The 13,484-nt window shown below is 41.3% G+C and overlaps 1 protein-coding gene across 3 annotated transcripts in view; it reads left to right on the top strand.

Moving 5' to 3' along the window:
- The window catches only part of LOC138763470 (torsin-1A-interacting protein 2-like), a 32,461-nt gene that overhangs the window by 4,545 nt on the left and 14,432 nt on the right, over nucleotides 1–13,484 (top strand). For 2 of the 3 annotated variants that reach the window (XM_069937675.1, XM_069937677.1), the window contains exons 2-4: nucleotides 6,293–6,370; nucleotides 8,126–8,233; nucleotides 10,331–10,435. In XM_069937675.1, the coding sequence (XP_069793776.1) occupies nucleotides 6,293–6,370; nucleotides 8,126–8,233; nucleotides 10,331–10,435 (291 nt within the window). Of the gene's footprint in view, nucleotides 1–6,156; nucleotides 6,197–6,292; nucleotides 6,371–8,125; nucleotides 8,234–10,330; nucleotides 10,436–13,484 lie in introns of those variants that run through there. The other variant, XM_069937676.1, reaches the window with a different exon arrangement.

The following is a 13,484-nucleotide window of genomic DNA, read 5'->3' as shown; positions in this document are numbered from 1 at the left end:
CCCTTTCCAACTGCTCTATTTCCCGATTGTAGTCCTTTTTCATCTTAGTTACATAACTTATTATCTGCCCTCTAATGAAGGCTTTCATTGCGTCCCATAATATAAATTTGTCTTTCACTGATTCCATGTTTATTTCAAAATATGTTTTAATTTGGCGTTCAATAAACTCTCTAAATTCCTGCCTTTTAAGTAGCATGGAGTTTAATCTCCATCTATATGTTCTTGGTGGGATGTCCTCCAGTTCTGTTTCTAAAATCAAGGGTGAATGATCTGATAGTAATCTAGCTTTATACTCAGTTTTCCTAACACTCCCTTGAATATGGGCAGTCAACAAAAACATATCAATCCTTGAGTATGTTTTATGCCTACTCGAATAATATGAATATTCCTTCTCTTGGGTGCTGCCTCCTCCACATATCCATAAATTTCATTTCCTGCATTGATTTAACCATAAATTTGGCTACTTTATTCTTTTTGCTTGTCTTTTGTCAGTTTTATCCAACATTGGATCCAAATTAAGGTTAAAATCCCCTCCTATCAATATATTTCCTTGTGTATCTACAATCTTCAAAAAAATATCCTACATAAACTATTGATCCTCCTCATTAGGTGCGTATATATTGAGCAAATTCCAAAATTCTGAATATATCTGATATTTTATCATTACATACCTCCCTGCTGGATCTATTATTTCCTCCTATATTTTGATTGGTACATTTTTATTAATATAGCTACACCTCTAGCTTTTGAATTATATGAAACTGCTGCTACGTGTCCTACCCAATCTCTCTTTAATTTGTTATGTTCCACTTCAGTTAGATGCATTTCCTGCACAAATGCTATATCTATTTTTTTTTCAGTAAATTTAATAGCCTCTTCCTTTTAATTTGGTTATGTATTGCATTAATGTTTATAATCATATAGTTCAATGAGGCCATCTCATATCTTGTTTACACCTCATTCCCCCTTTTCCCCATTTTCATCTCTCAGTTTTCCCTTTTTAAACTCAATGTATGACAACATATTTAAAATATAAAATAATCCAACAACTCCCACATCCAATATTACCCCAAATGCCCCCCCCCCCGAGTTGCCCCTTATCCCCTGCTGGGCAACCACAACTCCACAACTCCCCTTTCCATTTGGATTGCGATCCTGTTCGCAAGCGTCAACTGATTTGCAGTGACGGTTATTATCTCCCCCCCCCCCCCCCCCCCCATCCCCCCAGAAAACACTTTTTTTTACACATTGTAATTTTTTCTTTGGCTTGGCTTCGCGGACGAAGATTTATGGAGGGGTAATGTCCACGTCAGCTGCAGGCTCGTTTGTGGCTGACAAGTCCGAAGCGGGATAGGCAGACACGGTTGCAAGGGAAAATTGGTTAGGTGTTGGGTTTTTCCTCCTTTTTCTTTTGTCAGTGAGGTGGGCTCTGCGGTCTTCTTCAAAGGAGGTTGCTGCCCGCCGAACTGTGAGGCGCCAAGATGCATGGTTGGAGGCGATATCAGCCCACTGGCGGTGGTCAATGTGGCAGGCACCAAGAGATTTCTTTAGGCAGTCCTTGTACCTCTTCTTTGGTGCACCTCTGTCACGGTGGCCAGTGGAGAGCTCGCCATATACACTACACTGACCGTGGCACCCTGCACACTAAGCCTTTACTAATTTGTTCCAGTCAAATGCAAGCTTCATATTATCAGTTTTGCAACTGATTTACATGCTTGAACTGGATAGAGTAATTCAGTCAAAATAACTGGCCTGATTACCATACATTGACCTTAAGTGGAAAATGCAGAGTAGACAATGCTGAGAACAGTTTCAGGTGATGGAGTTGTTTCTTAGCCAGTGTTACGCACTATACTCACAGGTTAGCTTCACACACAATGCTATTCATGATTGCTTTCAGGACCAAAAAATTGTTGCTCATGACTAATTTACCTTGAGAAGGCATAGGTATAGGCCTTGTCCTGAACTGTTCAAATCCACATGGGAATGCACTCCCACTATTCCATTAAGTAGGGACAACTCAGATATTGAACCAGTAATGATGAAGGTTTGGTGCGATATCGATAGTGCTGCCATGCATCGTGTGCCTTTGCTCATGAGTTTTACCAGAGGGCTGTTGCTGTAAATAATATCTCTGCATAAAGTAGAACCCAGAGAAAATCAAAGGAAATTGTCGGTGACAAACATAGAATAATGGCTAGTGATGAGCATATCTCGGCAGATCTTTCCTGGAACCAACACACCAATGGCATCATGAAGAAAGCCTGTACTTCCTCAGGATTTTGCGGAGGAGCTAGTGGAGTTGTTCAACTGAACCGGTACGGACTTGAAGGGCCGACATGGCTTGTTTCCGTGCTGTAAACGGTTATAACAAAACTCTCCCTTTTTTTCCCCTTCCTTCCCTTCTCTTTTCCCTCTTTAGTTCTTTACATATACATTGTTTTTACATCTTTATATATACTTTATCACCTTTCTTCATTCTTATTACATCTCTTTATCTCTCCTTCTGTCCTGCAAACGCTCTGCGAATTCTTGTGCTTCCTCTGGATCCAAGAACAGTCTGTTTTGCTCCCCGGGGATAAATATTTTAAGCACAGCTGGATGTCTTAATATGAATTTATAACCTTTTTTCCATTGGATCGATTTTGCTGTATTAAACTCCTTCCTCTTCTTTAAGAGTTCAAAACATGTGTCTGGGTAAAAAAATATTTTTTGACCCTTGTATTCCAATGGTTTATTGTCTTCTCTAATTTTATTCCTTGCCTGCTCCAGTGTATTTTCTCTTGTTGTATATCTCAAAAATTTTACTAAGATGGATCTTGGTTTTTGATGTATCTATGGTTTTGGAGCTAGTGCTCTCTGTGCCCTTTCTATTTCCTTTTCTTCCTGCATTTCTGTCATTCCCAGGACCTTCGGGATCCATTCTTTTATAAATTCCTTCATATCTGTGCCTTCTTCCTCTTCTTACAGGGAGTTAGGCCCTGGTTGAAGAACAGGAACTCCAGGGTTGTGATCTCAGCTATTTTTGCCAGTGAGGTTAGAAATAGGAGGATAATGCAGATTAACACATGGCTAATCAGATGGTGCAGGTGGAATGGCTTCAGGTTTTTAGATCATTGGACTTCCTTAATTAACTTAAGCTAAAGATGAAAATATGCATACACTGTGATTGTAGTTTACACAAAAATACTGGGGAAACTCAGCAAGTCATACATAAAGATATGTTAGAAATAGAAGTACCTTAACAGAAATTGCTCGAGACAAAAAGTGAGAACAAAGAACATTTATTTTAACAACAGTGCAAAGTTGGGTGCTTCCCCTTAACCTGGGAATACACACATACACTGGGGCTCACCCAACTTTTATACAGTGAATTTCAGTATCAGAATACCCTCCCCCTTGCATTCTTCTGCCTCCTTGATGGGTTTGGCATTAGGCAATCCTTCCTGCCTACGTGCAGTTTCAGTGGATTTGGAGGACCAGGGGGTATCCTGTCGGTGTCTTCTCATGTCATTATCCCCATTGTCCTTATTCACAACCTTGCTCTTGTCCCCATTCACACCTTTCCAATTCTCAGAGCTACACTCTTCATATGCAGAGTTCGCTAATCCTGTCTAGGGTTTACTAATTTAATATGCATAACTTGATAAATCTGTATATGGCTTACTAATTATATATGTAGAATTTGGGACTTCTGTCTAGGGCTAGGAGACCCTTATCTCATCCAGACTATCTCAACTTCCTATTCTATTATTCCTTACCTCCCCTTATCTTATTCATAAGGTGGGCTCACTGATCCTGTCGAAAAGACTAGAAGATTCTTATCTTTCATAGGCTGACTCTGCTTCCTGCATTCTAATTTCCATGCTTAGCCTGTTCATACTGGTTTAATCCATCACTCCACATGTCTGCACTAGTTTCCCCATCTTTCATATTTTATGTCAAGTTTCCTCATTTCTCACAGATACATAACCATGTTGGCTGAAATTGTGGGGGGTGGGGGTCTTTTTGTTTTATTAAAAAAACATTCATGTTCATGTTTAATTGCTGCATATGTCATATATTGTTTGTTTTTTGAACAAATAAAGTTTTAAAAAAGATAAAGATACATAACCATCAATTCAGTTTTATTCAGGTGCCTGCCTACTTTTAGTTGCTATCTAGATGAATGGCTCAGGCCTGAAACATTGGTTGCTACATATAGAACACTACATGACGCACCGAGTTTCTCCACAATTCTGTGTAAAAATCCTTAAATAATTTATTCTGTTTTCTCTCCAAAGAATTCCATCTTTTGTCAGATATGATTTTTCCTGAGAAATCTAAAAGGTCGTAACACAGGGCCAAGAGGTGGTAGAATGGGATGTGTCTATTCAATTTTGCTCTGAGCTGCTGAATGCAGCACCCATCCGATCCCCATCAAGTTCTCAATGGGCCAGACTTGAGCTTGCCACTTGCACGGTTTTCTGAAAATGTTTGAAGATTTAGTCATCTCTCTGCCTTCATATTAGATTCACATTGGATTCCTGGTCATCAGCAATCCTGCTCCTGCTGTTTGTCATGACCCACCCCTTTTCCTTTTTTAATTATTTCTTGTGTGAGCCAGTCTTTTTGCTCTTACAAGTGCAGAATGTCCTGTTTAACTGATCATCCTTTCATTCACCGTGATGCTATTGTTTTCCAGTATTTTCTCGTCTAATTTCAAAATTACTTTCAACTGAACACCAAGACATCCGAAGTTTTGGCATTCCCATCCTGATTGGTTCATTCCTCCTCTCCTGTCCATGTGCCTTATCAGAAAACATTACAGCGCATTGCATAATGTAGTGCCAACCTATGTACACACACTCCACAACAATCTTATCGTTCCCTACCTCACACAAATCACCCTGACTTGTCTTCTATCCATGTGCTTATCTAAGAGTCTTTTAAATGTGCCTATTGTACCACCCTCCACCACACTCCCAGCAATGTGTTTGTCAGTCACCCACCACTGAGTAAAACAAATTTAGCTCTTGACATCTCTTCAAAACTTTCCTCCACTTACATCTGTTAAGTCACTACTCATCCTTTGTCGCTCCAAAGAGAAAAGCCCCAGCTCTGTCAATCTTGTTTCATAAGACATATTCTCCAACCCAGTCAACAACTTGTTAAATCTCCTCTGCACCCTCTCCAAAAGATCTACATAGTTCCTGTCATAAGGTGACTAGAAATGAATGCAATAGCCCCAGGTGTAGTCTACCAGGGTTTCATGGAGCTGCAACATTACCTCACAGTTCTTGAACTCAATCCCCAACTAATGAAGGCCAACACACAGTATGCCTTCTTCACTCCCTATCTACTTGCAGCAAACTCTCACATCTCTTTGGGGGCGGCACGGTTAGCATAATGCTGTTACAGCTTCAGCATTTGGTTGGGGGTTCGAATCCCACACTGACTGTAAGGAGTTTGTACGTTCTCCCCATGTCTGCATTGGTTTTCCCTGGGGGGGGGGAGGGTCAAGATTCCTCTCACCTTCTAAAACGTAATGGGGGGTTGTAGGTCAATTGGGTGTGATTGGGCAGGATTGGCCAAAAGGGCTTGTTACTGTGCTGTATGTCTAAATTTAAAAATTGAAATGTAAATCTCTGTCTCCTTCTCTTTCTTTTGCCACCCTGACACAGTGGTGATGCCAATAGAATCTGATCACAACTAGAATGCCTTTGGAGTGTGGGATAAAACTGGAACAAAACCATGCAGTTGTGGGTAGAATGTACAAACTCCACACACCACAGATCAGGTTTGAGCTGGGTCCTTGGATCAGGGAGGTAGCAGCTCTGCCTGCTGTCTTCAGAGGGCTTCTTTCTATCACAGATGGATCTGAAAGTTCGATTTAGAGCCAAACAATTACAGACCAGGATCACAAACATCTCAAGCACATAATATTCCTCTGTTGAGAAAGCTGCAATATGGCTATTCTAGACCCACTTTTCTTACAGAGGCCAGTCTTTTATTTAGGAGATCTGAATCAATCTAATTTCAAGAGTGCCTCCTCAATCCCCAGCCTTTACTATCTGGGCAAGGTTTGTAATTGGATGGGAAAACCTGTTGACGCATCGCTGGGGCCTGGAACTAAATCTCTGTGCATTTATTTTTTGCTCTGCAGTGGCTAAAGAAGGCAGCTCACATCCCATGAATAAAGAAAAATGTTCTGGAGGTGCTTTATCTCTCAGAGTGTTACAAATAGAATAATTTCATAAGTAGGGAATTACTTGTGAGAAATTAAGGTTGATTGACATTCTCTCTCTTCAAGAATCCTCAAGTGAAGAGTGTGCAGACAATGAGGGGCCACTGGAAAAGGAGCCCGGTGCTGAGGAACCCTTTGATAACGGTATGGTCTGAGATGGATGAGAGGAATGTGATACACATTGAAAGAAAGTTTCAAATTTCAAAGCAGAATTGATTACGAATGTAACAGTTGTAAAATCAAATCTTTAGAAGGTGCAGTGAGGTTGTGAATGGTGATGGGAAGAAGATTGAGTGGATTCTCACCCAGTCAGTCCATATTAAAAAAATTCACTCAGCCAAAGAAGAATTGTGGACATGGTTTTCAGAGGGGATTTGCTGAGCAATTACCATCAATTTGACCAGGACAAGGTGCCAGAAGTTATCACAGCTTTAGTGCAAGATTTAGACTTCAGATTCATTTTCAGAGTACATCATATTCAACACTGAGATTCTTTTTCCTGTGCAGGTGAGGTAGGATTACCAATTGTTAGCAGTGCAAAAAAAAAACTGACTCAATGTACATTGAAAACAAATAAAGAAAAATAAACAAACTCTGCAATACAGAGATAGATTAAAAAAAAGAGTGCTTAAATAAATCTCATTGAGCTTGTTGTTGAGGAGTCTGATGGTGGAGGGGTAGTAGCTGTTCCTGAACCTGGTGGTGATGTCTTGTGGTACCTATACCTCTTTTCTGATGGTAGCAGTGATAAAGAGCGTGTACTGGGTGGTGTGGATCCTTGATGATTGGGCAGCATTCACTCTAGATGTTCTCATTAGTGGAGAGGGTTTTGCCTGTGATGTCCTGGGCTGTGTCCTCTACCTTTTGCAGGGCTTTATACTCAGGATTTTGGGTGTCCCCATATCAGACCATGATGCAGCCAGTCAGCACACTTTCCACTACACACGCGTAGAAATTTGCCAGGGTGTCATAACAAACCTCCGCAAATTCCTGAGGAAGTAGAGGTGCTGACGTGCTTTCTTCACATGCTTTTTGGTGTTCGGACCATGAAAGATCCTCCGAGATGGTGACTCCCAAGAACTTAAATTTGCTCACCCTCTTCACCTCTGATCACCCCCAATGATCACTGGATTGTAGACCTCTGGCTTTCCCTTTCTGAAGTCAGCAATCACCTCCTTGGTTTTGGTGATATTGAGTGCAAGGTTTTTGTTGTTAGTGCACCATTCAGCCAAGTTTTCAATCTTCCTGTATGCTGATTCATGGCCTTTCTTTATACAGCCCACTACAGTGGTATCGTTGGCATATTTGTAGATAGTGTTATTGTCGTACTGAGCCACACATTCATAGGTGTCAAATGATTAGAGCAGGGAACTAAGAATGCAGCCCTGTGGTGCTCCCTTATCGATGGAGATTGTGGAGGAGATGTTCTTGTCAATGCTCACTGATTGTGGTCTGGAGGTGAGGAAATCCATGATCCAATTACGCAGTGGGGTATTGAATCCCAGATCTGATCTGCCAGCCTTTCAAGTCACTTCATCACTGTTGATGTGAATGCCACTGGTCGATAATCACTTTGGCAGGTTACCACACTCTTCATGGGCTCTGGTAAGATTGACACCTGTTTGAAACGGGTAGGTACCATGCCCTGCCGGTATGAGATGTTGAAGATATCTGTGAAAGGCAAGTTGGTCAGCACAGATTTTTAATACTCGGTCATGTACTCTGTCCAGAAAGGATGCTTTCCTCGGATTCACTCTCCTGAAGGCAGCCCACCCGTCATCCTCGGATACGGACAAGAGAAGATCATTAGAGGACATGGGAGTGCGCACTGGTGGTTCTTCCTTGTTCTTATGACCCCACCCTTGCCCTCCCTCTCATTTATTTATTCTGTTTCTGCAGAATCCACATATGGAAACTGGAAACAAGACCAGGTACTGACAGGAGGTGTTCAAGAGTTGAAGTGTTGCAAGGATCCCAAAGAAGATCAGGTTTCAGAGGAGAATACAGGTACAATGGAGAGGATTGTAGGGAAGTGTTGTCCTCCTTATTCCCTGCATTTGGCCTGATTCATAGGTCTCATCCACTGCTCATTTCTTCTTCAGTCAATAATCTTCCATTATGCAGTCCAAACTTTCTGATTTCTTAGCTGCCATGGCGCTCAATTCTCAGCAGAAGAATGCAGAGGCATATTTAATTCTCACATTTCTGTTAATCTCATTTGAAACCTGAGAATCGAGAGCAGGACAGAAATTATCAATGCCTCGAAAGGTTTGCAGTAACATCGTGTGGAATCATAGTTTACAGTTAAAACTCTAAAACAAAGATATTAAAACCAGGCAAATATTAGAATAAATAGTGAGAGGCTTTTATCACAAAAACCCATTTACATGCTGTACAATATTTAATTGGGATTTCTATGATTTAGAGCAAGTTTCAATGATTTCAGAATAGCATCAGTATGAGGAAGACAACAATATGTTGGAGAAACTCAGCAGGTCTCACACCAGCCAGAGGAAGTAAAGGAGAACCAATGTTTCGGGCAATGGCCTTTCATCAGGAATAAACAAAAATATTCAGTTGCCTAAATAAAAAGGCAGGGGGGTGGGGGGTTGAGACAAAGGTGCTGGGGTGGAGGCCAACATAGGTGGACACAAGTGGGAAGAAGAGAAAAATGTTGAGAAGTGATAGGTTGATGGTAACTCTCTGATAGGAGAATGAAGGGAATGGGTGGGGAGCAGGAAGAAAGGGGACAGAGAGAGATGGGGAAAGAGAGAGACTGCAGAAGGGGGTTTAACACAAACTGGAGGTTGGGGAATGCCCAGAATGAATACAAGGTGTAGTTCCTCCATTTTGTGAATGGTTTGGTGTGCATGAGCCAGGAAGGAAACATGGTTGTAGAAGCAAGTCTGGGTAATCACATGATTGCTGAGCTTGAGAGCAGCGGTGATAACTAAGATGGAGCAATGAGAGGTTCTCACAGAACCCCCTTTGAAGAGAGGAGGAGAAGCTATTCTGGGTGGGCGTCCCTCAAAGCTATTCAGGGTGGGCGTCCCTCAAAGAGACTTAGCTACCCATTTTGTACCTTGATTGGAGGTCTGATGATATTCCCAATTCAAAAATTATGCAGACACTAGTTACAGTGAAATCTTTGAAGTACTTGGAACACATCTATTGGTAAATTTGGGGGAATTTTCATTCGGAGAATGAGGATCTTTAATCACATTGCCTTACAACCTTATCCACAGACAATATCCTCCATACACTGAGTGCCTTACCTTATTGGTTCCCATGTAGTTTCCCATTTTGGAGAAACAGTCTGATGGTTTCAGAATAGCATTAGTGGAAACCATATCAATGGTGATCAGTGAAAAATTAAAATGGACAACTGTTTCAGTTGCTTTGCTCTTATTCTGGATAGATTGCAGTGCATCAACAGATAATGTCTATCCTGTTTATTGGACTGCTAATTGCAAAAACTATAAATTCTTATCAGCATTTTAAAGAAGCATGAAATTAAGGTCACTGTTAGCCATTGAAGTGACCTTGGTGTGTATTCATATGTTGCCCTCTATGTGTCCCTCTATTTTGTCTGGAACTCCAACAAGAAAGTTCTCACTACTTCGATCAAAGGCTGGAAGAGTGATCTCATTGAACAGGATCACATTGAATCAGAGTGGATATTGCCCTGAGTGCCTGTAAATACATAATTGGCACAGACTTTCTGCTCATACTTGAATAGGGCAGTGCTGTCAATTATGAAAGAACTTCCAAAGCATTAAATGCTTCAGCACTAAAACATTGTTGGCATATTGCCATGAGTGCCTGCTTTAGGTTCCAATATTATCATTTCAAAGGTGGATGGTGACCACACATTCTGATCAGTTGTGACTTGTATCAGCAAAAATTTGTGTTTATGAACAAGGTGTAGTGGTTAATGTCATCTTGCCCAAGGATCCATTCTGGATGCAGAATATAAAATCAGATGAGATTCTGGTCTGTAATCAAAGATTTCAAACTTTCACTGTTTTAATCCTTGTGAGTTTTGGTCAGTTTGATGAAAACCCTCAGTATATGGACTGATTGTTCTTCATCTGTTTCCTTCAGAACCCACTCCTGAAGACTGTGGGGACAAGCAGCCCTCCAGAGATGTGGAAGGCTCACAATGTGACAAGAATCCAGAACCAACTGAGGCTGAAAGAGAGGATGCAGGTAAAATGGAGAGGGGGTAGTGAGCTTCTGTCCTGTGTTGGCCCTGGTATCTTAGTGACACCTGCTCCAGTATGGAGGTTGTACTTTCTGATTACTCACCGTTTAGGAGGAGCTGCACTCATGGAAACTGGACACCCACTTGCATTCTTTTGTCAATACATCATCAGATTCCACACAATTTATTCTTGGCTGATGTCCTTCAATTTTCACAATACAAGAATGTGACTTTGAACTTAGTATATTAAAGATTGGCAAGGATTTGAAAAGTTTGATAGTTGCAGAATCTGATGTTAAGCTTAATGTATAACTGCTGAACATTGAGCCTTGGTCTTTTTGTTCAAACCAAATGCTTGCCACACATTAAATGCTTGCCACACATTATAAAGTTTGCCAGAATCTGCTGGTTCCTGGGTCTTCAATGTCTTGTCAGTGGATCATTACCCATGTGACCTTTCTTATAGAGGAACAGATCTTCAGATGAAATTCTCCTTGAAGAAAAGCATGTCAGATCTCCATCTTAATGAATTGAACAATCACCCTAAAATCATGGCAAACCATCTGGCAATGAATCAAGGACCTTAATACTTGCCAAAACATTTCAGGGGAATCTGAAATAAAAATAGAAAATGCTGGGAATACTCAGTAAGTCAGGCAGCATATGTGGGAAGAGAAAGAGATTCACATTTCAAGTCAAAGAAGCTTTGTCAGAACTGGAAAAGGCGTAAAACAAGTTTGTTTTAAGAGGGGGTTGAGGAGGGATGGTTTGGACAAAAGGAATATCTCTCACAATGTGAGACCAGGTTTGGCAATGGGGAGGACTGACAGTGATTTTTCAAAGATCACTGGAGGAGGGCGTGGTACCACAGGATTGAAGGGTTGTGAATGTAGTTCCATTGTTTAAAAAAGTCATTAGGTATAGGCCAAGTAATTATTGGCCAGTAAGTTTGACTTTGGTGGTGGGGAAGGTTATGGAGGGTTTTCTTTGAGATAGTATATATGCATAGCTGGATAGGCAGGGATTGATTATGGGCACCCAGCATGGGTTTGTAAAAGGTAAATCATGGATGAAGGTCGGGCGTTGATGTGATCTATTTGGATTTTAGTAAAGCTTTTGATAAGGTTCTGCATGGAAGGTTAATAAGGAAGGTTCAGTCACTAGGAATTAGTAGAGAGATTGTGACATGGGTTCAGAGGTGGCTGGAAGATAGACAGCAGAGAGTCATGGTGGACAACTGTCTGTCAGGTTGGAAGCCTGTGACAAGCGGGGTGCCTCAGGGATCGGTACTGGGTCCCTTGTTGTTTATCATTTATTTTAATGATTTAGAGGTGGGTGTGGTTAACTGGGTAAGAAAATATGCAGATGATACGAAAATAGGGGGATAGTGAGGAAGGTTTTCTTGAATTACAGAAGGATTTAGTTTGTTTGGAAGAGTGGGCTGACAGATGGCAGATGGAATTCAATGTAGACAAATGCGAAGTGTTGCATTTCAGTAAAAATAACCAGAATAGGACATATGCAGTTAAGAGGAGCAGAGGGACCTAGGGGTCATGGTACAGAGTTCACTGAAGGTGGATTCCATGTAGACAGGGTGGTTAAGAAGGCATATGGTATGCTGGCCTTCATAAATCATAGTATAGAGTATAGGAGCGGGAAGTGATGCTGCGGGTGTTTAAGGCATTGGTGAGGCCTGGTTTGGAATACTGTGCTCAGTTCTGGTCTCCAAATTATAGAAAGGATATAGATAAGGTGGAAAGGGTGCAAAGAAGGTTTACAAAAATGTTGCCAGCATCTGGATTACAGGGAGAGATTAAGGAGCCTGGGACTTTATTCATTGGAACGTAGATGACTGAGAGGGGACTTGATAGAGGTATTTAAAATTGTGAAAGGAATAGATAGACTAAACAGACTCTTTCCCCTGAGGGCAGGGGAGGTTAGAACAAGAGGACATGAGTTGAGGGTAAGGGGCAAAAGTTTAGGATAAATATTAGAGGATGCTTTTCACTCTGTGAGTGGTGGCAGAATGGAATGATCTTCCAAATGAGAAAGTTGTGACAGGGTCCCTCTGTCATTCAAGAGAAGGTTGGATGTGTACATGGAGGTGAGGGGGTTAGATGGTTATGGGCGGAGAGCAAAAGAAATGAGCTAGTGGAGTTTGTTCTAGTTGTAGAAGGGCCAACATGGCCTGTTTCTGTGCCGTAAAGGGTTATATGGTTATAATCTGCAAATCAGGGCACCCATTCAATGGTTAATGAGGCAGTTAGAGAGAGGGAGAGGAACAGACATAAAAGTTGTGAATAGTTGTGATAGCGGAATGCTATAACAGTGCCAGCAAACCGGGTTCAAATCCGAAACTGTTTGTGCTCCCTTTGACTGTGGATTTTCTCCAGATGTTCCAGTTTTCTCCCACCCTTCAAAAACATTCCTGGTTAGTTGGTTAATTGATGAATTTGGGCAGAACAGGCTTGAGGGACGGAAGGGCCTGTTACTGTGCTGTAACTTTAAATTAAAAAAAAAAAATTAAATCGGGACAATTACAAAGCAAGAACATAGGAATGCAAAATTTGCAAAGTGCAGAGCAGGTCAGGTTGTGTTCTTGGGGAAAAGAATGCTAAGTCATTCTCACAAACAGATTGCAAGCTATTTCAGAATTGTGCATGGAAGACTGCAAAGTGTCAAGAGGAAGATATGGGGCTGTTCCTTAAATTTACTTAAAGTAAAATGGTGCAGCCTGAGTCACAAAGTGGACACGACAAAGGACATGATTGTGGACTTCAGGAGGACAGAGGTCAACTATTTTACACAACGCATCAATAGTTCCATTCTGGGGAGAACCAAGTTCCTTGGTGTGCAGATAATGGATGACCTATTCTGGACCCACAACACCTGTAGCAGTGGAGTTGAGGAGGGCAAGGATACCAGCCCTGATCTTGACAACATTTTACAGGAGCATATTTGAGAGTATCCAGTCACGCTGCATCATCATGTGGTATTATAGCTGCAAAGCTTCAGACCTGAAGTCAATACAGAGGATCATCAAAATGGGTGAGA

The sequence above is a fragment of the Narcine bancroftii genome, chromosome 5 (assembly GCF_036971445.1).
Source record: "Narcine bancroftii isolate sNarBan1 chromosome 5, sNarBan1.hap1, whole genome shotgun sequence".
Classification (NCBI taxonomy): Eukaryota; Metazoa; Chordata; class Chondrichthyes; order Torpediniformes; family Narcinidae; genus Narcine; species Narcine bancroftii.
The sequence above is the reverse complement of the archived record's forward strand: the minus strand, read 5'-3'. Positions and strand labels throughout refer to the sequence as shown.